A 22,542-nucleotide genomic window follows, 5' to 3' on the forward strand; every position below is an offset into this window, starting at 1 on the left:
ATATGAGTAAATTCTTTGAAGCACAGGTTAAGAGCCCTCATTGTATCCAAAAATAGAGAGGAGCAATGAAATTTGTTTCTTTCAAGTATCTTATCCTGAATTTTCAGCCATTTTGACTGTTTGACTAACTGAACTTCCTTGTTATTTCAATAAAGTGAAGGAAATAAAGCATACATTTAAAATGCCCTTACTAACAATCTGAAATACTCAAATAAGGGCACACTGAATCCTCCGCTTATAATTTTATCGTTTTTACGAAATATTAGGACCTCCTAATTTTCTACATTATACTGCTAGATGTTTCCAAAACAATATACACATTTCTGTGATAATGCCATGGGGGCCTATGAGAGAATTTCTTTTTAAAAGCATAATTAAATAGTTCACCGAAGCAGAGTATTTTAAAACAGGCAGTCCTATAAAAAGGATACGTATTTAAGTAGCTCACCAATTATACTGAACTTTCTGATTCTGAAGAACTGAAAACTGTATTTCCATGCAATATGAAAGATAATTATGTTTGCCTGTGTATACTTAGTTGTCAGGATTTTGACAAGATGAGCACATACGCTTCAGCTGCTTTGAATAAGGCATGGCATTTTCCCATTAGCGTTTGCTGGTAGAAAAATTAACACTGAGGACAATGTCTTTTTGCTTACCAAATTCTTTCTGCCAAAACTAGACCAACACAGCCAGAAGCTGCTGAAAGCAATAGTTCTGCATGCATGAAAAGGGATTGTCCATCTAAGGTTGTTATTGCTTAGGTCTCAATCTACTCACTGGTAACCCCATTTGATCCTTTCTAGATGTCTGAAAGTATTTTGGATTCCCAGATTTCCAATGGGGAATGGTATTTAGGTCAAATATAAACAGGTTTTTATTACTCATTTTAAAATTTATTATGCTTTGTTTCTGTTGCTGGGTAGAAGGAAACCTTTGGGTTTTATATATACATATACATATATAACATTTATAAAATTTATCTAGCTCTATATAAATAATCATTCTAGTCACCACTGATAACAGATTTCCAAAAGAAATAAAGGATTGCTGCTGAGTCCAATCAGGCCTGCAAGGCAGGTAAAGTGAGTAAATACAGTCCTCAGAGCATGATCTAGCACAAGCAGGGCAGGAGTAGGTATTGCAACCCAGTGTAAGGAATGGTATGACACCTGTTCCTCAGGCGTACTTAGAGACGCCTTAGAGGGAGACAACAGAGGAGAATTTAATTCCTGAGTGTGTACCTGCTGAAGCATCAGCACAACAGGAAACATTAAAAACATTTCAAGGGGAAGACCTTGCCAGAAGATTCATAGAAGAAAATCAGAAATAAATGTGAAAGTGTTTGTGTGCACATGTACATACACATATACAAAAATACTACTAGGAGCAAGCTGCATCCAGGGAGAAGCAGCAAAAGCCTGCGGTGTGTTCATACATTCTTGGCAGAATTCATCCGAAGTCATGTTTATGTGTTCAATCTAATGAAAATTTTTGTGTTTTTATTGTATTTATATATTCAAGTTGTGAGACAAGAACATAATCTAAAATATTACGTTGTTAGCAAGTTGGCCAAAACTAATAACAATAATATCCTTATCATGCCCTGCAACTGCTAAGAGCCCAAGGTACAAATCAGATCAAGCCCTGATTAGAAGCAATATTTGCATTCAAGTTTGTAATGTTTTTACTACCTGAAAATGAAATGTTTCTTCCTCATTCTTAAAGACGATAAGCTTTTAATTTACCTTAGCTAAAATAGATATTTTCAAACCACATTGATTCCTCTCAAATAACGGGATCTGCCTATTTAACTGAAATGCCTAAAATTGGTAATAATTAGAAATAGAATGCAGATTCATTCCTTAATTAATGGAGGAAGACAGAGAGAGAGAGTGAGAGTTAAACAGCGATTCAGCTGCACTTACAGCAGATTTCACTGTTAATTGGGTGCTCAGTGATTCTGAAAATTCAGGTCTCACTGGCCTAACCTCATTGAGCTTTATGGAAACCTTCCATTGACTTCACTGGGGGTAGTTCTGCCCAGCACTCAACTTTCCTGAAAATCTATCAAAAACCTGAGATAAGCACACTTCAGAAATCAGAAATCCATAAGTTTGAAAATGGCATTGAACGTCTACTGTGAAAATTTACAAGCCCACACAGAAAATCAATGTGCTTTCTCCCTGTTGCAGGGTATGGAGATAATGAAAAAAATGATTGCAATATACTGGCTCATAAAATAAAAGTCAGCTGAAAGTGTGAGGAAGCAAACACTATTTAACAGGGCTCATTGAAAACACACTTCAGAATTCTATGCCATGAATTTCCGTTTTTTTTGTTATCAAAGGAAAGGGTTATGGATTATGGGGTTTCAGCTACAGAAAATATTCAATTATCAGTCCAGAGAACTACAAGGGTTACTTTTTGGTTTTTTTAACACTATTTGCTCTTGGCCACTGCCAGAGACAAAATATTGGGCTAGATGGACCCTTGCTCAGACCCAGCACAGCTGTTCTTATGTTCTTCCAGTATCTGTCCTCACAGATACTTGGAGATTTTCCTTAAGGTGTTTATTCGTGTCTGTTACTGGAAGAGGGTTTGAAATATCATTTGAACTTGAGGAAATAAAATCAGGAATTAGAAATGTTGTTTATAAAAATAGGTAAGTAGAGATATTTTCCCGTGTGGTACTTTGATGGCAAATCAATGATCAGGGATAAGAGTGGGTATCAGGCAAAGGTCTATAACAGTGCAGTGATGTTGTACATGTTGGAGCTGGCTCCATAGGAACAAGCAAGCTGGATGAATGACTAAGAAAATAGTATTGGACCACAGAGGTTTATTGGAGATGTAGATAGTCTGCAAAAATTTGTGATGGTTCTCACAACTACCCTGCAGATTCTTTACTCAGATAGCCAGCTGCAAGATGCCAATGAATACCTTAAGGCTTCTCAGATGGCTAAGCAATAATGCAGATACTTGGGACTTTGGAGGTGAAAAAACTGTTCATAGGTGTGCTGTGGTAAGCTGAGGTGCCCTGTCTGTATGCTTCCAGGCTTACATCAATCAGAAAGCCTGCTCTGCACACCACTTTCACACTGGTACTCTGTGGTCACTACGGCGTTTACACCAGCACAAGCTCCTGTGTGGGTTCAGATAGTTTGATAATGAAGGGCCTCATACAGCTTCAGCCCACTTTGTTTTCCTTATAGAAGTAAGGTAAGTCTTGTTTACTTAAACTCCTCTGCAGAACAGGCTGCGTGACTAACCACACTGCTTCAGGTAAAAAAATATACAGCTTTCTGGTACAGGAAGAATTTTATCATTACGGGCTCATAGTGGCTTTACGCCTACAGGGATAACAGTCAGAGGGAACAGAAGACTAGGGGGTTGTCCTGTTCCTGCATTCTTTAGGGCTTTTCCTCTAAAAATAACTTGCTCCAACTGTTGTGGAGATAATGCTGATTAAAAATAATCTCTTATCTACACTGGCAATTCTTCTACTCCTGTCCTTGGCGTGGTAGACAAGCAAACAGTCCAGTGAGAAAGAGTTGTATTTAGTCTCTTAAGAGTGTGAGTAATGATTAAAAGGAGCCTGTTCTTCTAGTTACAGAAAAGTGTTGCTTAAAATGTTAAGCTGTAACTTCCATTTCTTCATGAATGAAGCCTTTGAATTTACCCCCATAAGGTGTTGAGGGGTCTTTGCTGGGTGGAGTCCATTACTGTGTACTGTAATCATTCACCTAAAGAGTTTCCCACTCAAAACATAGATCAAAGCTAGTGAGACAGAAAGACAGAGAAACACTTGATGTAAACTCCTTGTCAGATCAGAAACAGTTTGGTGCACTTGAAGAATTATCACTTTGTACATTCTGTCAGTGTGAATGATAGTGCTTTGGTCTTCACCTGGATCCCCAGCTTGCCATGTCAGCTATGACATTTGATGCATCACGGCTGACATTATTTTGCTTTTTCCATGGTTTGTTCATTTGTTTTTTAAATAAGATTAAAAGACAGCATGTCTGAGATCTCGCTGTCTGTCAGTATCAGGTATATCAAAGACAGAGTAAGGGATGAGAATATATGAAACTGAGAGAGGAAATAGATTTTAGTATGGAACAGGAAGTACAAAAAATTTTCTGATAATGTAAGAAGCAGCGGAATGTAGTTATACAGTATATAAACTCTGGTTATTGTAAATTCTCCTGGAAGCAATTTCCATGCACTGGGAACAGGCAGCACAGATTCACCATGGCAAATTATGCCTCACCATGGTGAGATCATAAGATGAGATGATCTGACCACAATTAAATGACTAGCTCCATGGAGAATAAGAAAAGCAGTGGATGTCATTTACCTTGACTTTAGCAACGTTTTCAGCATGGTCTCCTGTGATGTTCTTCTAGTTTATTAGACTAGGTAGTTGCTTACGAGGTCAGTAACTGAACCGGACTCACATGCTGAAAGGCCAACAGACCAAAGTGACTGTTGTCTGTTACTAGTGTCATTCCTCAGGAGTCAACATGGCGGCAACACTGTTCTGCATCTTCATTAACAATCTGGACAGTGGGACATAAGGCACCCTCAGTAAACTTGTGGAGGATGCCAAATTGGCAGGGAGCGGTTAGAATGCAGGGCTGCCATTCAGAGCAACGTTAAAAGACTAGAGAAATGAGCTGACAGAAACCTCATGAAGCTCAACAAAGGCAGAAGCCAAGTCCTGCCTCTGAGCCAGAACAGCCAATGCAGGAGTAGCGACAGGGCACTTGCCTGTGTAGAAAGCAGTTTCACAGAGAAAGACCTGGGGTCCTGATGAGCAGAAAGTTGAACATGAGTCAGCAGTGGGCCCTCTCAGCAAATGTGGACAGTCAATACTGGGTTGTGTTAGCAAGAACATAGCCAAGACATCATGAAAAATGATTATTCCCCTCAAATTGTCACTTGTGAGGTTACATCTGTACATCTGGAGTACTGTGTTCAGTTATGGGATCCCCAGTAAGGATGCTGACAAACTGAGCAAGTCCAATGGAAGGCACTTAGGGGGCTGAAGCATATGATGTGCAAAGAGGGGCTGAGGCAGCTGGATTTGTTCAGTCCAGAGAAAATAAGGCTAAAAGGGGATCTAATTACTGTCTTAAACTACATAAGGAGAAGTCATAAAGGAGACAGAGCAAGAATCTTCTAGGAGATGCACAGTGGAAAGCTGAAAGGTATCAGTTACAAGCTGTTCCAAGGAAAATGCTGATTAGATATAATGAAAAAAAAAAAGTTTGACCACACAAGAGTGGTCAAACAAAGTGACCTGCTGCAAGCAAGCTTGTGGAACCTCCATCCTCTGAGATTTACACAATTTGACCAGGGACATGGCCTGAGCAGTCTGATCTAATTTCAGAGTTAGTCATGCTTTGAGCAGAATGTTGGATTATGTGACCTCCAAAAGTTCATTCCAACCTAAATAATTCTGTGATTCTATAAATTATTATGTGTCATTTTAAGAAGCTTCTAGCTCTTCATGTGCAGTTTGGGAGCTCTCAGCTTTGCTTAGTCCAACATGAGGGACAAAGGATCTAGGTATAGTCCTTGTTAGTGTTGCATTCTGGCACAAGCTTAGGATGGGATGATTACAATTTGCTTTATAGCGAGACAACATTTGATCCTTTTGAATATTCAAAATGTTGTCTCGTGCAACTGGCTGCTTACTCAAGGTTGTTTGACATGAAAAGCCTGTATCTCAAGATACAGAAGTTTTGAGTCCACTTACAGTATTGTCTTTGACCTAAAAAGTCCTTTCATGTTTGTCTTGCTGTTAGAGAGGCTATCAATTTCCCCAGCTGCATTACAGCTAACAATAATATCTAGATGTAATGAAGCTTAAATGGGAGCTGGGTGGTTGCAGAGTTTTCTCACTGAGAGCCCTCATTCAAAATAGTGTTCACTTATTTCTTTGGGAATGTTTCATTGTTCCTGGGCTTCATGAAGATGATTTAAAGGTGTAAATGAGAGAGAGTGAAAGTCTTGATGAAGTAATACAGTTAATCTGACAGAGCTAAATGCCTCTTTCGAGAGGGCAGAAATCATCAGTGTAACACAGGCAACATTGTAACTTAAGCAACCGGTTCAAGTTAAAATAATCTAAACAGATAGATAAAATATTTACCCATGTGTTTTCAGATATCTCCAAGCACCATCAATACTTCCACCATTACATCCATGTTGATTCCTGGTATCACAAGAGATCAAATTCTGAGCAGAAAGGTTGTCTGTGATCTGACCCTCTGAATGAATTGCTAGTCTATCTGCCGCAACACCTGTTTTGAAATAAATTTTCCGTTATCAAAACCAAGTAACTACTGACAGCTTCACGCTGGTTGTTGTGAAAGAGGGACTGAAATACAACCTCAGTATTCTCTATCTGTGCAGATATCTTTACAAAACAGCACAGATATAATCTGTACAGACTTTTGAGAGAGGATTGTGAAACTGCACAGCATCATGAGATCCACAGATTTACTGGTTATCATAAAGTCCCACATATCTAAACATCAGATGAGGCATTTACAGAACTCAGTCTGATAGGCTCTACCATGGTTGTAAATGAATATTACTCTCTGGTTGACTTCAGCAGAAGATGAAAATACTCCCCCACCTCTCTGCAGCTGAATCTCCAAATCTCTTTTCTTTCCTACCTTTTCTTCCTTTATTTGAGAAAAAAGAAAAGCAAAAATGAACAGTCCTATGAACAGAAAATTCAGGACTGAAAATATATTGTTTTTTACTGGCAAGAATATTTGGAAATGTTCATATTAATGTGTAAATGTGAGATTCATTGGACGTTCTTCCATTATAACGCAAAATTCTTCTTCTGAGATAGACACCTTACATGCCTGAACTCAATCAGATAGTTACAATTCTAAGTACTAGTATATTTATGCACTGATTTAAAGGCAGACTAGGTTAACTAAGTTGTAGGTGAAATTAAGCCACTTCTCCTTTCTTTAATGAGTGGAAATGAAACAATTATTGAGCCCAAATCCCAGTCATTAGCTCTGCTTAGTTTATATTTTTACTATTGTTAGGTCTTCATTTTCAAACTTGAAAATAAATTTTAAGAATCCCTTGAAATCTAAATCTCCGTCAAAATCAACATTAACTTCAGTCAACTTTGGACAAAACTTCAGAAGAGTGAATCTGCTGATGGCAATGACTGTTTTTGTGAGGTGTCACATGGTAATGAATTTATTTTCGTGAGTATAAAAGCTTTTTACTGAAGAATTTTGGAATACGTACAGGAATTACTCTATAACGAAAAAAAAGATACAGCAGTGCTTGTCTATTCAATGAGCAACAGTTAATCTTACAAAGGATTGAAAATTCAGATGTAAAATGTTAGATGCACCTAAACAACACAGGAAGGCATCTCATAATATTTAGCATTGAAAATAACTATGTGAATTAAAATCACAAGATTCATTTATGAAGGGAAAATTTAGACTGAATATCTGGAAGGCCTTTCCCTCAGTGAACTCTGTTCATCTCTGCAGTAATCTGTCAGGAGACCTGTTAGAAGCCCTCTTGCTTTTCTCTTTTAAAACTGTGCTGGACAAGACACATTGGTAACACAGTGTGCTCAGTCTGGCTTTGGCAGGGAGCTGGGATTAACTGACCTAAATGGTCCTTTCCTTCACTTTTGTTATTTAAAGAAGCAGTTGCAGAAACCTGCACCTGTGAGGAACCATCGGTTGGATCAGGTCATAAAGACTGACTGCATAATGTTTTTCTCTATCTTTTTATGTTCCAATATGTTCTGAAATTTATTGCAGCACAAGAAAAATGGACATAACTGATCACTGTAGCTTCTTTGGAGAAAGTGATGCAATCACTTGTGTCCATTTTTCATAAAACCACAAGTTGTAGCACATGAGATCAAACTGTATTACTTACATTTCTTTGCTTACAGAATTTGAAAATAGTTTCTTCCACAAATATCTGAGCAGTTTCGGGGTTTTCTTCTCATAAAATTATTGAAAAGATTATACTTAATGTTCTTGAATAGCAAGGGTTGGACAATGGCAAATGCACAAATATATAAACATATATAAAAAAGTAAAGCCTACCTGTTTTAAGCTTTCAAGTCAAGCATGTAGTTGTGCAAGCAGCAGATGCAGATTTTTTTAAAAGCGTGTTAGTCAATTAATTTTCTACTTTCTGTCACCAAAAAAATCTCCCTAAGTTACACAAACTTATGAAAAGCTCTACAGCTTAGATTGACTCTTTAAGACTTTGGGACCAGTTAGAGGGAAAGCTGCAGGTTTAAAATGTTCCTATTTGCTGATAAAAACTCAGCAGCAAGCTGAAGTTACTTCATTACTAATCATTACAAATTTTTATCACACATCTAACATCAATGATATTTTTAAAAGGAGAAAAAAAAATAGTATTACTTGCAGTTGAAAAAGCCCAGGATGCTCCACAGTTTCGTTGATCCAGAGGATCATGAATCCAATCAGGCCAGGCATAAGTGGCTGCAAAAAATGCAGGAAATTTTTCTTCTGGAAGCGAGTTTCCCTAAAACAAAATGTAGGAGATCTGTATATGCTTCAATTCCTAATTTTGTCTTAAATTGTACCCTAATTTTCTTTTTAAAATTATTAATTTCTAAATTGAGGAAGCCTAAGGCATTGGCACTGTGGCTTCCCGAGCATCCCTGTGGTGGTTCCCCTGTGGCTGGGTGTGATGACTCCCCTGAGAGCAGGGCTGTTCCGGCAGTCCACTAGCTGAGCTGGAAAGCTGAGCTCCACAGCTGCCAACCTGAGTAACCTGTCTAGTTTCTCTCTGATTTTTATCTCAAACAACATTTCCCTACAAAACATGTTGATTATGAACCAGCTTGAATTTTTGGAAGGAAAAGATTTCTGCTACAAATAGCAGTGATGTTAGGTACCTTTTACTCTGTCCTGCTTGACATGGCTGTAGGTAAGGAAATTTTAGTTACCATGGGGGAGGCATCAGTAGAGTGTATCATTGATAAGTCTTTTACACTAAGGTTTTGAATCTCCAGCGCTTATTCTCATTCCAGAAGAAATCAGTGATTTTCCTTCTGCTTTGCAATCTGGTGTTGAGTAGATGAGCATTCATGATCTTCTCACTAAAACCATTTGGACAGACATTTTTGTCATCTTCATCTCTCACCCTTAATTTATGCCCTCCAAGCTTTGCACAGACATCTGCGTATGCAAGAACTTTCTGGTACAACTGCTAATAATCTGCTCTGTGTTCAATGTATCAAAACCATTGACCCACTTTTTTTTTTTTTTTACTGTTGAACTTTATGGACTGATTGCTTAAGCTGTGCAGGGAAATAGGAAATACCACACGGAATTGCAATATTTGTTCACCCAATCTATCAGTTTGTCTCAAACAATTGTTGATAACATCTGTTCCCGATCTGTTCCTAAGCGAAACATTCCCTGATACTTCTTTCTTATAAACAGGCTCATACCCTGAAGAAAAATGGCTTCTATCCTGTTTAAATTCCTGTATTTTACCTCAGTTTACTTAGTCTTCTAATTCAGTCCTTGTTGCACCATTTTTCTAAATTTCTTGTGTGACTTGTAAGACTACCTACCTTTTCCTAAGATGATTTAAACATAAACTATTTCAGGACTCTTTGGGGAACCGAACTTTACCACTTTGGCTATATCCAGATCACTTTGTGGAATACATTGGGAAACAGTGGTGCCTCCACCCAGCTTGTACACCTGGATTTCCCACAGAAACCCCATAGTTGAGAAGAAGTGGGTAAGGAAAAAAAGAAGCTTGTACCTCAGGGCTGTATGTGACATTAAATTGGGATACAGCCCAAACAGACAGATTGATAGAGTCTATGCATATGCCCAGACTCAGTAACTCTCAAGTGCTTCTAGGTTCACTATGTTAAGGTGCAGGCTGTGAGTGCTGAATACCATTAAAGAATACTGCAAACAGTGAAGTTACTTAAGTGCTTTTGAAAGTTTTACCTCCACCCATAACAAGCCAATAATCTTTTAAATCTTGCTAAAATATTAATCTCAACATTTTGATTAACCTTTCAAAAGTCTGCTTTTTCAATAGCTTATTAGATACATGGGACTTGCAACCTCAAATGACACATAGAAAGCAACTGCTAAATTATCGTGTTCATTATAAATAAGCAAGCACAAGCACAAGATTTACTTTCAAGACTAATCATACAGGCAAAATCCCAGACAAACAGCAATTTCTTTTACATGATAAGACTGCTCACTATCAACTACTAAACAAGCAAAATTTGGCAAAGGTTGTAAGCGGTCATGTCCCACTTACAATGTTACAAATGAGGCTGTTGAGAAAAGCAAAATTCAAAGTAGATCTTTAGTCTGAGAAAATGTGTAACTTGACGTATTCCTAAACTACTGTTGATGTATTTAATAACCTCATATGGTAAATCCTAGAGCAAATCCCTCATTAACCCTCAGACTTGTCATTTAGAAATGCAGGACTGACCTGTAGCCAGAAACATTAGCTTTTTATCTGAGAAAACTGCTGTTCTGTGACAAATAGTAAGTCTAGACAACTGTTTCTCAATGTATGCTCTATGGACCAACATCAGACAGCACAATGCAATTAGCAAAATGACTGGCAAACTATTTTTAAATCTTCATGCATATTCTCTGCAGTGAAGATAGCAGTCTGGCCAAAGCAGGAAGGTAAGTGGATATAAAAGACACTCGTACTTCAGCTATGGCTTCTTCAGAAAAGCTAGATGATCCATCAGAGAAAAAAGACTGAAGATTACTGAATTTGCAAATGTAGAAATCATTTGTCTGAGAGAAAGCAATAATTATTTTTTAATATAGGAAAAAAGTTCTGGACGTCCTTTCGTCACTTGCTTTGTGAAAACAGAACGAGCATGCATGCCTTCAGAGGGAGATCTACACTGCTAAGGTTTTTTGCTATGAAAAGCCATATATCAGAACAATAGCTGCTGTACTTTGAATACCTCCACATTGTCTTTACGAATTCTTTGATACATAATCCAAAATGGGGCCTTATTACTAAACTACGTATTCCATTTTCTTGTAAGATGGCACTTAGGTGAGCACCTTGTTGCTGGCAGGTGCAGACCCCACCATTGCAACGTACCTCTTGCCAGAACATGTACAGAGAGAATATCACCAAACATGTTTTAAAGGCGTGGCAGTTATTTTTGTGCTGCGTGGAACTTCAAGAAGGATTACACTATCTCCTGCAGTGAGTAAACACTTTCAAAATGCCTTCTCAGATAATGCACATGACACTATTGGGAGCTTCAGCTTTGTCAGAAGTCGTAAGTGTTTTAGAGATGTATTTAGCTGTCAGTCTGTGTTCAGGTCTAGCCAAATTCTGCAGCAGAGGGTCCTCAGTTCAGATTTAGTCCTTGTTCCATATCATTGTCTTCTAGGTATTCTAATATACCATCATGTTAAACTACCCTTCCAGACACGAGCAACACCTTACTGAGCAGGTATAGTATTTTATTAATAGCAGAGCTTTTAAAAGTTCTACGAACAACTTCAAGAAACTTGTGTTTTTCCTAAGATGAAATGTAGCTCTGCCACACTGTTTAATTTGATGTAGTGTTATGAAGCTATATTCGTAGCTGGGTATGTTGGTCAAAGAAACAACTAAAATGCTTCTACTCCACAACCAAACTTTTTAACACTGCTGAGAACTAAGACTCTGCCATAGATGTAAAGTGGTTAACACAGAAGGGCTTTACATTCTTGAATCTTTTTTTCCATGCAATTGAGTAAGGAGACACTTCTACACAAAAATGCTTTTCTCAAGCATCCCCAAAAGATAGTAGAAAATAATCAGAAAGGCAGGCCCTTAGGTACCAGAAATGGTCATTTTTTCCCTAAAGAGTAGACCAGTAGCATGCTGAAGAAATGGCTTTTATATAGTGTAAAAAAAAAAGTTACATTTAATGAATGGGTAGCTATGGTTTTCTTTCTACATTAGCAAAACTACCAGGTTTTAATCAGGTCAGCACAAGATAGAGCCAAAAACTCCTGAACATTAATAGTAGAATTTTGTCATCTAAATATATAACTTTCGGCAAATGACTTGCAGTTTTCTCACTTGCAAAATGGGAAAGGCAGTAGTAATCCCAGATAATGCATAAATATTTAATTAGTGACAATTTATCCACAGTAAGTAACTAGTACCTTGGCCTGCAGGTGAATTAATACTCAAAAAAGTCACTTAAAGGTCAAGCCATTAAGTTTTGGAGAATGTCTCTGAAAAATATTGAAAAGCCACTGTTACTGAATTTCATCATTCATATCTTTTCACTCTGAGCTGTCACCTAGTTACAGGTGAAGCTTAATGGAAACGCTGTCATGAAAACACACTTGCTTTTTATCACTTAGGACTTTGTAAATGTGTTAGTATGCTTCACAAAATATCAATGACAGAAAATTATTCATGGAAGGTGAAGCAGGGATAAGTGTCTCTGAAAATCTGGTAAGATACTTGTGTTAAAAATTGCCTGGAAGTTGACTCCATGGCTACTGTTTTTTTGCCAGTTGAAAGAATCTGTAAAAATACCCCTGGTGAGTCTAATCCATAGTATGAAATTGCTGGATTGTGCAGTGATGGTAGTTATGGAGCTGGCTATTGAGTGAAGAAAACCATTTTTTTTGCATGTTTTCGTGAAGTATTACCATGTGGCAGGTAGGAAATTTCCCAAGGCAGAACAAGGACGCTGAAGAGATGATGTTCTTCTAGAAAACTCTAGAAGGGGACAGAATCAGGGAGATTTGAAGCTTCTCAGGAAGCTTCAGAGAAAAATATTTTTACATCAAGACTAGCTAAGACAGAAACCACCGGGGTAACATCAAGAAAGTTTTAATAATTCTGAAGAGAGGCCATAGGTGTGAGACAGGCTCATGTACAATTCAGAGCAATTTTCTGTAAGCTCAAAGAATTCTCCGGAAGCTGAGGAAGTCATACAGAGATTATTATTTTATATTTTTAGCTTTTGTAAGTAGAAAGAAAGGTTTCTTAGAATCCTCTGTAAAGCTTGTGCTTCCAGCAATGTGTAGGATTTCCTGAGGGTTAAATGCATAAATGTGCAAAGCTGGATTTCTGGAGAAGAATGCATTGAAGCTCCTTGGGTGTCCGGAAGGGCCCAAAACAGTAGTTGTGGCTCATAGATTTTGTGAAAATAGAGAAAAAAAGCCTGAGAAATATCTCAGTGGAACAGAGGCCATAAGTAGTATAGCCATCAAAGAAGCTACAGGAAGCTTAATAACAATGATTCAATAGGCTGAACATAATGTAGGACCACTGAGTGACCAGATACCCCATGAATGAAAAAAAGGAAATATCATAAAGAATTCCTTGTAACCTTACCTTTCTTTCTTTTTTTTCCTAGGTGGGATTTATCTCACCTAGCTAGGTATCTAGTGATGTAGATCTCAATCTCTGAGCTAGGTACATGATATCCACTTTTTGCTTCTGCTATATAAGCATCACATTGCACTCCTCAAGGAAAAAGCCAACAACAACGACAAAGCAATACCAACTCTCTTGAGTCTCAGAGCAGCTCACTGGTAATTTGTGTCAGATACCTACTAAATATTGCACTAAACTCTTCTATGTCATTGTATTATTTTGACTTGCCGTCTTCAGCTGAAATGGATCCTTCTTTGCCCACAAAGAGTAGTCTAGCAAATCATACGAGGCAGAACTCCAAAGCTTAATTCCTGTGAGCTTCTTGCTCTGCCAACCCTCCATAGTGTAATCTTGAGCAAGCTGGCCTATCTGGATCACAAGCCATTGCCTCACCACACTGGCACAGGGAGGTGACTTTGTGTGGGACAAAGAACCAGTCTGCATCAAGCAAAAGGGTTAGGATTGTTAAAATTGATGCAGAGGCACATGGCCCTCCACCTCTTTCCCAAATTCCCTATCAAGTGGTAGCTCTGCATGTCTGTCCACACAAGGCCTTCCTTGATGTGGAAACCCTTCTGCCACACACCTACATGACAAGCATTAATGATTGACTTCAAATAGATAATCAAATGGAGTCACTTGCTTGAGCTATGTAGAAGCCAAAGAGAAAAACCTGTTATATTTAATGTCATTTACAAACCTTGTATCTATCTGCTTATTCTGGCAATTTGTGTAATTTCACTATGTTAAGGTAGTTAGATTTTTCAGTCTATGATTTCTATAATTTTGGGTCTTCTAAGAAAGAAGCTGAGTAACTGATCCAAAGCATTGGAAGATCTATTCTGGATTCAATAACTATCTATTTCTTCTTTAATTGCTTAACCTACCTACATAACTTTAAGTGTATTTGCTTTGCTGCAGAACTAATTTGAGCATAAATATATAATGGGAAATTTAATTTAGCTGCCATGAAAATGGCCATGGTCAAGAGTTTAGAAAGCTGGTAGTAGAGAATCATCTCATTTTCCCATGCTTCCCACCATTTTTCTTTTCATTTGGCCAAAACCCCAGCCTCCTGCTGCATCTTTATATTACTGTATCAGAGCTTCTTTCAAAGATTGCTGTTTATTCTCAGATGTTAGCCTTAATGAACTATGCCGAAATTTGTTTTTTTGTGGTTGCAGCTATGTGTGCAACAATTAACAAATGGAGAGGATAGTATGCAACCGTCCTAAAGAAGCAAAGATTGCGAACACCGGTGATCTACAATGATAAGTTAATATTGGTGCACAGCCTCCCAATGGTTAGCATTTGCTTTTACTCCTCCTTGTTTGATTTCCATCAACAGGATCAATCACTTTATTGCTTGGAGAACTATTCTGGGAGCTTCATATTCAGTGTGGAAGGATTTAGTGTTAAATTCCTGAATCATAATCTTATAATTGTCCACATTTATTTTTCCATGTGATAAACTTATTGAAAAACTTAACAATTGTACATGACACTTACTGGAGCTTCTTTCATATTCAGCAAGGAATGAGATGGAGGGAAGGTGCCCAGGCGCTTTTTGAAACCTTCTTCCACTGTCATTCCCCAGAACTGACTGTAGTTGTCAGCTTTCCATCTTCCTCACAGACAAAAAACCAAACAAACAAAACCCAGGTTAGAAATACCGCTCACATTGATACCTTATTCCTTTATAAGAGTGCCGCTAACAATAACATCCAAAAATAAATCTTTCAAATTATGTTTCAAAACCTTGTATTCAATATGCATGAGAAAATATTTAGTGCGGGCTCTTCCACTGCAAATCAGTAGGATGGAGCAACACAGCAGTGTATGAAAAGTGGTGATTTGAAGTCAGCATCATGTCAGCCTGAATGATGAGCATGCAATGCTTCAGAGAAGTACTGGAAATCAAGGTGTTCTGTCATAACAATTATGTTGGTCAAATTATACTTCAGACCAGATGCTCACAGAGAACAGCTTCATGTGTTGAGTTACATTGCTTTCAAGCTCTGGTGCACCAAAATTGTACTAAAGTTGGAGAATGCTTCAGATAGATGTTTACAATGTCAACTCCTACTAGCACGAGACTTTTAGTATCTTTCCATTTAAAACTCTGTAATCTGCTAGAGATTTAGGAAAGTTTCACAGATGTACATTCATTGTCATACTGCATAACTTGTAATTTGCACATACATACAATGAGCCATACAGTGATTTACAACAAAACCTTAAAATAAAAGTGTTCTCACCCATAATCTCCAGAATTGATTTGCTGAATTAAGTCTTGGCGAACAAGGCATACTTCTTTTGAACACTTCCAGAGACTTTGGAAGCATTTGCTGAAAGAGCAAGAATATCACTGAGCAGAAAATAAATTGTGAAAGGAAAAATATACAGTTCATCCCTTTCCTACACAAATAAACATATATATATATTCTTGCCTTATGAAATTATGTAAGGTCTCATCCTTCATGTCAAAGAAACAGAGGAAGACATTCGAAAATAATCCCCCAAACTTTAATGATATTTGTTTTGTCTGCATTGAGGTCAATGTCCATGTCTAGGCTGAAGCCGTTTTGACTCAGGTCAGAGCCAGCAGATTGACTGAGCAGAAACAGAATTAAGTCAGTGAGGAGGGGATTTTAATACTCTCATTTTCATATCTCACTTAGAAAGCCCATTGACCTCTTGCCATTCTTCTAAGTTGGTTATAATCTACTTCTACAATATCTTAATACAGCACTGCTCTTCCAGCCATTTTGATTTGATTATGTTTAATATGAATTTAAAGATGCTCACTATCTTGATTCCTGCTTCATGACATATGCTAAATAACATTCAGTTTGCTGTTCTCTGAAACATTACCACGAATTGCAGTTGTCTTTAATTATTGTTCCTTCTCCATAATGTCGGCCATCTTTATAACAACCTGCCAACATAACATACAGATGTGTGAAAAAAATAATCATTTTTGAAGTGAATTAGCTCAAAACTCTCACTACTGTTGAATTATTTGGTTGTATACAGTATGCATAAATTATTTAGTTGAAAGTCGGCAACATCTGTTTCCAGTTTCTTCCAAGTAACGAAGCGAGTTTGATGTATTTTAATTTTTTACCAGGTACATTATCATTCACAGTAAATAAAATCAGCAACAGATTCAAAACATGCACTGAAAATTATTATTTTACATAAATAATAACAAACATAAATAAAAGTAATTCTTCAAATACTGTTATTTTCCAGTAATAAATTTAAACAGAATAAATTTCTAATAAAAATAATTTTCTAATTGGCAATTAAAATAGAAATAAGTTTTTGCAGTTGTAGAATTTAAAAAAAAACTAATAACTGTTCCAAACCTATTGTAATAGATTCTTTTTCCTCACCAGTTTAATTCTTCTTTGAAAAGCAGACAAATCAATTATGTTTCAAGGCAAATATATGTTTCCTATACTCTCCAAACCCCAGTATAAAGCCTAAATTGAGTGATGATTTTTCCAGACAAATACATGCCTCCTGATTTTGTCATTGATAACAATTCATTGAGAAAAGACTTCGTGCTTGTATTAAGATCTTCTACATAAATTGTCTCTTCATTGCACTTGATTGTCAAAGCTTCAGTAAAAGAAAGATCCAGAATGCCTGCGCAGGACTTTGGATCAATTCTATAACAAACATTGTACATTTGTCACATGGGTCTTTATTTTCCAGCCTGTTCTCGTGGTTCCTCCATTGGTGAGCCTGCAGGTAGAGACTACATTCCTTCCCCCCACTGAAAGGGTTTGAAGCGAGAACCCACAAGTTCTCCTTTCTCCTCTATTTTCAAGAAGATTAAACCATATTTCGTATTAATATAGTTTGGACTTGCATTTCCATTATATCACGCTTTTTTTCCACCACAAGTGTGAGGAAGGCCATCCCCCTCTCATGGCAACAGCTGGAGTTTGTCTGCACAGACATACACTTGTATGCCTCAGCTGCCTAGACCTCCTTTATTGGCAGGAGGTAAATACACATTTCTAAGCCATTGCTAATTTCATACCAATGTGCAGAAGTAGACTAGATGAATTATTTGCGAGTGCCTATCTTTCTCTGTTAGTCATACAGCAGGCTATGCTAGCTAGAGCCGGCGTAGGTGAGATATATCCCACCTAAGCAGTCTGAGGCCCAGAGTGTCTGCTCTAATGCAGCTTCTGCTAAGGTCTGAGACACTTTTCAGAGAATACCCAAAGCAAACTACTTAAGTGCCAGTTTGCCACAGTCTGCCACAAAGTCAGCATCAGACAGTAGCTGGAAGACGGCATCAAGCAAGGGATTTCAAATGCAGCAATGGAAGGAAACATTGATGCAGCGTCTGAGTGACAGGATGGAGCATCACTGGGGCTCTGCTGGCAGGCCTCACTGCCCATACCTGGGAAAAAAATGCAAACTTAGACAAGTACAGAAGAAGCATTCTAATAATGTATGCTTACAGAATTGAATATTAAAGCCATACAGTTTTTTAGTCTAGCCAAATTAAGACTTAAAGGGCCAGGAGTGCAGCCAGCGGTGGAAGGCAGAGATATCTAAGCTAAAAGACACTGTTCGCCCAAGAACACAGTGAGATTGTCTGGCTGTGAATGTATTAGGTTGGAATATTAATATATTAAGTGGGAAATTAATTAATTTGAAGATGCAGCCTAGTGACTTTATGAATGGGATTATATGATGTGAAAAATCATAATTGGAAGGAATAGTATTTGATAAAGGATGACATCCCTCCCAGTCCAGTGTTCCTATACCCTTACAGCTCTTACTTCATTTGTCCCCAATATTGATGTAAGTACTTCTGTCAATGAAACGTCTCCAGGTTTACTCACTTGCAGGCCAGATCCTTATTCTGTAGTGTAAAAGCAATTAGTAAATTCTCTGGATGTCACTTTTATACCACATCCAGTGTGTTGACTCTGACAACATCTTTTGTGTCATGAGAGTAATTGAAACAAAAAGATAAAATAAATAATAAATACAGTTAATAAATAAAACTCCATCAGTTATTTTAATAACAAAAATGTAAACAATAATAATTTAAAAATCCAGACCTTGTATTTGGTATCTGAGGCAGGAATATGCATTGTTTCTTCTGAAACTGCACAGGAAGCCACCAAAACATACTGAATGCTGGGTCCATAAAGGCAGAGTCAAAGCAGTTCCACATAATTAAAACAAGACTGGCCCTCAGCAAGCTGCACATCAATGGAAGAAGTCACAGTGTAGCTCATTGCTGCCATGCACCAAGTCAGTGAACAGATAGGAAACCAGAAATAAAGCACTGAGCAGTTTTATTGTTGCTCATTCCAGCCCATGTAAAGCCCTTCAGTTTATTGGTTTATTTAGAGAAACAGGACTCAGGAAGCTCTGAGAGCAAAACCACAGGCAACAAGATCAAAATCTTCCAAGTGAAAAGTACTTTGGTCTTCTAGTGGTCTTCTAGTGCTTAAGTAATTCTTAGCCAAAGGCAGAAGTGTAGTCTCAGTTACTAGAAGTCAGCTAATATGTCATTTCCAAAAATGCTTCAGAGCTTGCTTAATCTTCAGGCAGTCAGTCCTCTTTGTTTCTCCATTTTTTCCTTCCAGTTAGACGCTCTCTTCCTTGTTCCTCAGACATTCCAGTTCTAGAAAGTTCCTTTAGAGGTGGGTTTTTTTTCCTGCTGTATTTTGCCTGCTTTATTATTCTCCTTTTACCCTTTAAATTATTTATACAAAAATTATCCAATAAACAGATTTTAAAAAGCTGCAGCCTTTCCATTAGGGAAGCACTTTAAGGATCAGATGAGATATAAAAAAAACGGTATAAGCTCACCTATAGGACAAATAAAGGTCCCTGAATAGAGTAAATATAATTGCCATCTCTGGTAGGTAAGTGCAGTCTACAAGTTACAAAATAGTGAACACATATGCAAAAAATTGGATTAAGAAAGGCAATAAAAATATTACCTCTCACCTACTCCTGTATGTAAACTTTCTGTTACACTTTTCCCTATTAGAGGTAGACCTACAGCAGGGCCCACAATGCAAACCGCTGTAGGATTTGTAGTGATTCTTTCCTATGAAAGAGTTTGCCAAACTAGACCTGCAGGCTGCCAGCTCTAGAGCAGAAACACTGCTAAACGTTTATGTAGAACTTATGACAGCAGCCCCCTGATCTGCTGGAAACAGTATGCACCACTGCACCAAATAAATATGGAACAAATGTTTTTGTTTACATAAATCATAAAACATTCTTCTAGATGACTAGAAGCACTTTGAAAAATCAAATTTGTTTTACAGTGTCTCTGTCACTCCCACTTATCAGATTTTGGCCACATGCCTGGCTTAAGAGCACAGCCTCCTGAAGAGCTCATGGTCTGAGCTGGAATGCAAGCAGCAGGGGTATTGCGAAGAAACAGTTAATTTTAAAAAGTCATGGTAGTATTTTTGTTGATTTTAGGCTTTTGAAACTTTGGCACAGGCTCCACATTTTCATCCAGATTTGGCCTACCAGCAGCAAGAAGCTACATAGTCTTAAAATCCACAATTCTAAACTTTTCTCACCAGAAGAGATTTGGCCTATGAAAGAACCAAGGGAGGACCAGCTTTTTGTAGAGAATTTTTTCACTATATCTAGTTCTAAAAAAAATTAGACAGAGTTCAGAGTAGTCCTGGAGGAACTTTCACTACAAACTAACTAGTAAGAAACTAAATTATGCCAGAAGTCCTTGTTCTAAACACATCTCTTCACCTACTCTTGCACCTGGGCTGTCACAGGAAAAATAGCACCCCACAGCGAAGCTATCCTGGATCAAAATTGCTGCAGAATACCACAGAGCAGTATAATTCAGGATAACTCTCAGTTTTCTTGATGATTTATTTGTACTGAGGGATACAAAAATTTAGACCTTGCTGTTCAGCTTATGTCAATCTGTGAAGCTCTACTGAAATTGTTGAGATCACACTAATTTTGACCCAATGAAGTTGTGTCTGAGAAGTTTCAGGTAAAACAGAGGTTTTGTCCAAGAGAAGTATGATCTAACCAATGCTAAAAATATGTCCCTAGAGGTAAAATAACAGCAAGCATAATTCTCACTCCAGTTTCATACTCAGTGTCGTTGTCCACTATGTCTTTAGCCACATTTCTAGGTCGTATACACTCTAAAGATTGATCAGTAATTTTACTTCCAAGTATATTTTTATCACGATGCACTAATGCCAAGTGAGCATTTTCTCGATACCTACCTGATGTTGGAGGAGGCCAAGGCTCATCTGACCTGGTGGGCTCAACAGGGTGGTCACAGACATCCCAGTAGTCACCACAGCAGTCTACAGGTCCAGGAGAACCTGAGGCACAGAACTGATCACAGTAACATATAGCTGCTTTTGAGATTATGTTGAAGCTGCAGTCATCATCTCTTCCTGTGCAACAGCCTCGTACCCTGCAGGACCTTCCCTGATACAGACTCCTTTTTAGCCTGTTCCACTTTGCAGAACCGCCTTCTTCAACAGAGTAAAGTCCTCGGGGAAAATTTCTTCTAGAGTCAAGCTTTGCCGTACAAACTTCACTTGCAATGCAATACAAGAGCAATATCTGACTTTTGAGCCACATTCTTCTACCTCTACCAGCCTTTTCTGAGGCTTTCTGTGCTTCACTTTATCAGTAAATGTTCATTTACTGTAGAGGTAATACCTTCAGTTAGTATTCAGAAAGAAATCTGAACAGAAAGCTGCAGACTATGGTTTTCTAGGAAGACTCTGTATGTGTTAATTATTAGTCAAACATGTTGTAAACTGATTTATTGGCCCAAGGTACAGATACTGGAAACAGAGCCACAACTATGTATTCATCATTATGAAACGTCAGCTGCGTTCTTTTGTAAGTGAGAAAGTTTATAGTAAAAGTTTCAGAATATACAGGATATAAATGGTCCAATATTTCAGTTCTATACTTTTAACTTCCAAAATCAAAACAATGTGAGGAAAGAGTACACAGTATCAAAGGAAGCTCTCTTTCTTTTGGGCCTCATTTACCTGTAATTTATATGTTCTCCATATGATTGGGAACTATGGAACTATGGAACACTTAGATTGCATTTAATCTATATTTTCCTTCCTGATATGCAGGGCTATATCACTGCAGTAAACTCATCCTGCATCCCCCATTTCAATCGTGTTTCCAGTGATCTAGCTTAGCTTTGTATGCTTCATTTTGCACTGTTTTACTGCGGGCAAATTCAGAAAAAGTCAGGTGTTATTCAGTATAAACTGTTACCTAAAGATATTCTTTTAAGGCTTGCATTTCTTTGGTCAAACTTGACAATCATTGTAAATAGCCTAATACACACTGATGAGTGCTCATTCCTATTTAAAAAGGAAATGGCTGTATTAATAAAACCACAAAGAAAACCAGAGAAGATATCAAAAGATAAGTCTAACAGCTTTTATGATCTGATCTATGATCTCCAGGTTTTTGAATAGCAGACCTAAGGAAATATGCATGGTACTGTTGCCAAAATTTAAAAGATTCCAAAAAAAAGCAGCAAAGAACTTTGAAGTTCCTAGCAGAAATAGCAGGTAAGGTTAAACTGCAAAAAATATCATAGTTTCAAATCTGAACTCTTTCAAGAAAATTTAAGTCTCCAAAGCTGAACAAGCATAGGTAAAAACGAGTCATCCTTCTGTCTCCATTTTGTAGTATATGAGAAGAACCCAGAGAAGTTGATGGCAAACTGTTTTCTAGGGAATGAAGGGGATATTTCCATTTGTGACTTCAGTTGGGCTGCTCAGTGCTGCAGGAAGTCATAGCATCAAAGGGCAGCTACTTTTGAAAGCACAGCTGGTTTGGATGTATTGCCATGAATGGCAGAGACATTAAGAGGGAATGTGTGTAAGTGTGTGTGCATATGTTTATATATGCGGGCTTGTAATCCAAATGTTCAAGTCTTTAATACAACTTCTTGCCAGCAGTGCTTTTATTGGACCTACTTCCCACACTGTCCCCACCACAGCTAAAGACCTGTGGATGAGGGAAAATTGCATCAGACCACACGATTTTTATTTT

At 37.7% G+C, this 22,542-nt stretch overlaps 1 protein-coding gene across 1 annotated transcript in view; it reads right to left on the reverse strand.

The window, feature by feature from the left end:
• Positions 1 to 21,090, reverse strand: part of TINAG (tubulointerstitial nephritis antigen) — a 42,976-nt gene extending 21,886 nt beyond the window's left edge. The window contains exons 1-6 of the mRNA XM_009957143.2: positions 20,724 to 21,090; positions 16,333 to 16,396; positions 15,717 to 15,806; positions 14,968 to 15,082; positions 8,445 to 8,568; positions 6,161 to 6,311 (exon numbers count right to left, since the gene is read on the reverse strand). Of these exons, the coding sequence (XP_009955445.2) occupies positions 6,161 to 6,311; positions 8,445 to 8,568; positions 14,968 to 15,082; positions 15,717 to 15,806; positions 16,333 to 16,396; positions 20,724 to 21,090 (911 nt within the window). The remainder of the gene's footprint in view (positions 1 to 6,160; positions 6,312 to 8,444; positions 8,569 to 14,967; positions 15,083 to 15,716; positions 15,807 to 16,332; positions 16,397 to 20,723) is intronic.
• Between the last annotated feature and the right edge of the window lie 1,452 nt (positions 21,091 to 22,542).

Source organism: Leptosomus discolor, chromosome 2 (genome assembly GCF_034619465.1).
Source record: "Leptosomus discolor isolate bLepDis1 chromosome 2, bLepDis1.hap2, whole genome shotgun sequence".
Taxonomy (NCBI): Eukaryota; Metazoa; Chordata; class Aves; order Leptosomiformes; family Leptosomidae; genus Leptosomus; species Leptosomus discolor.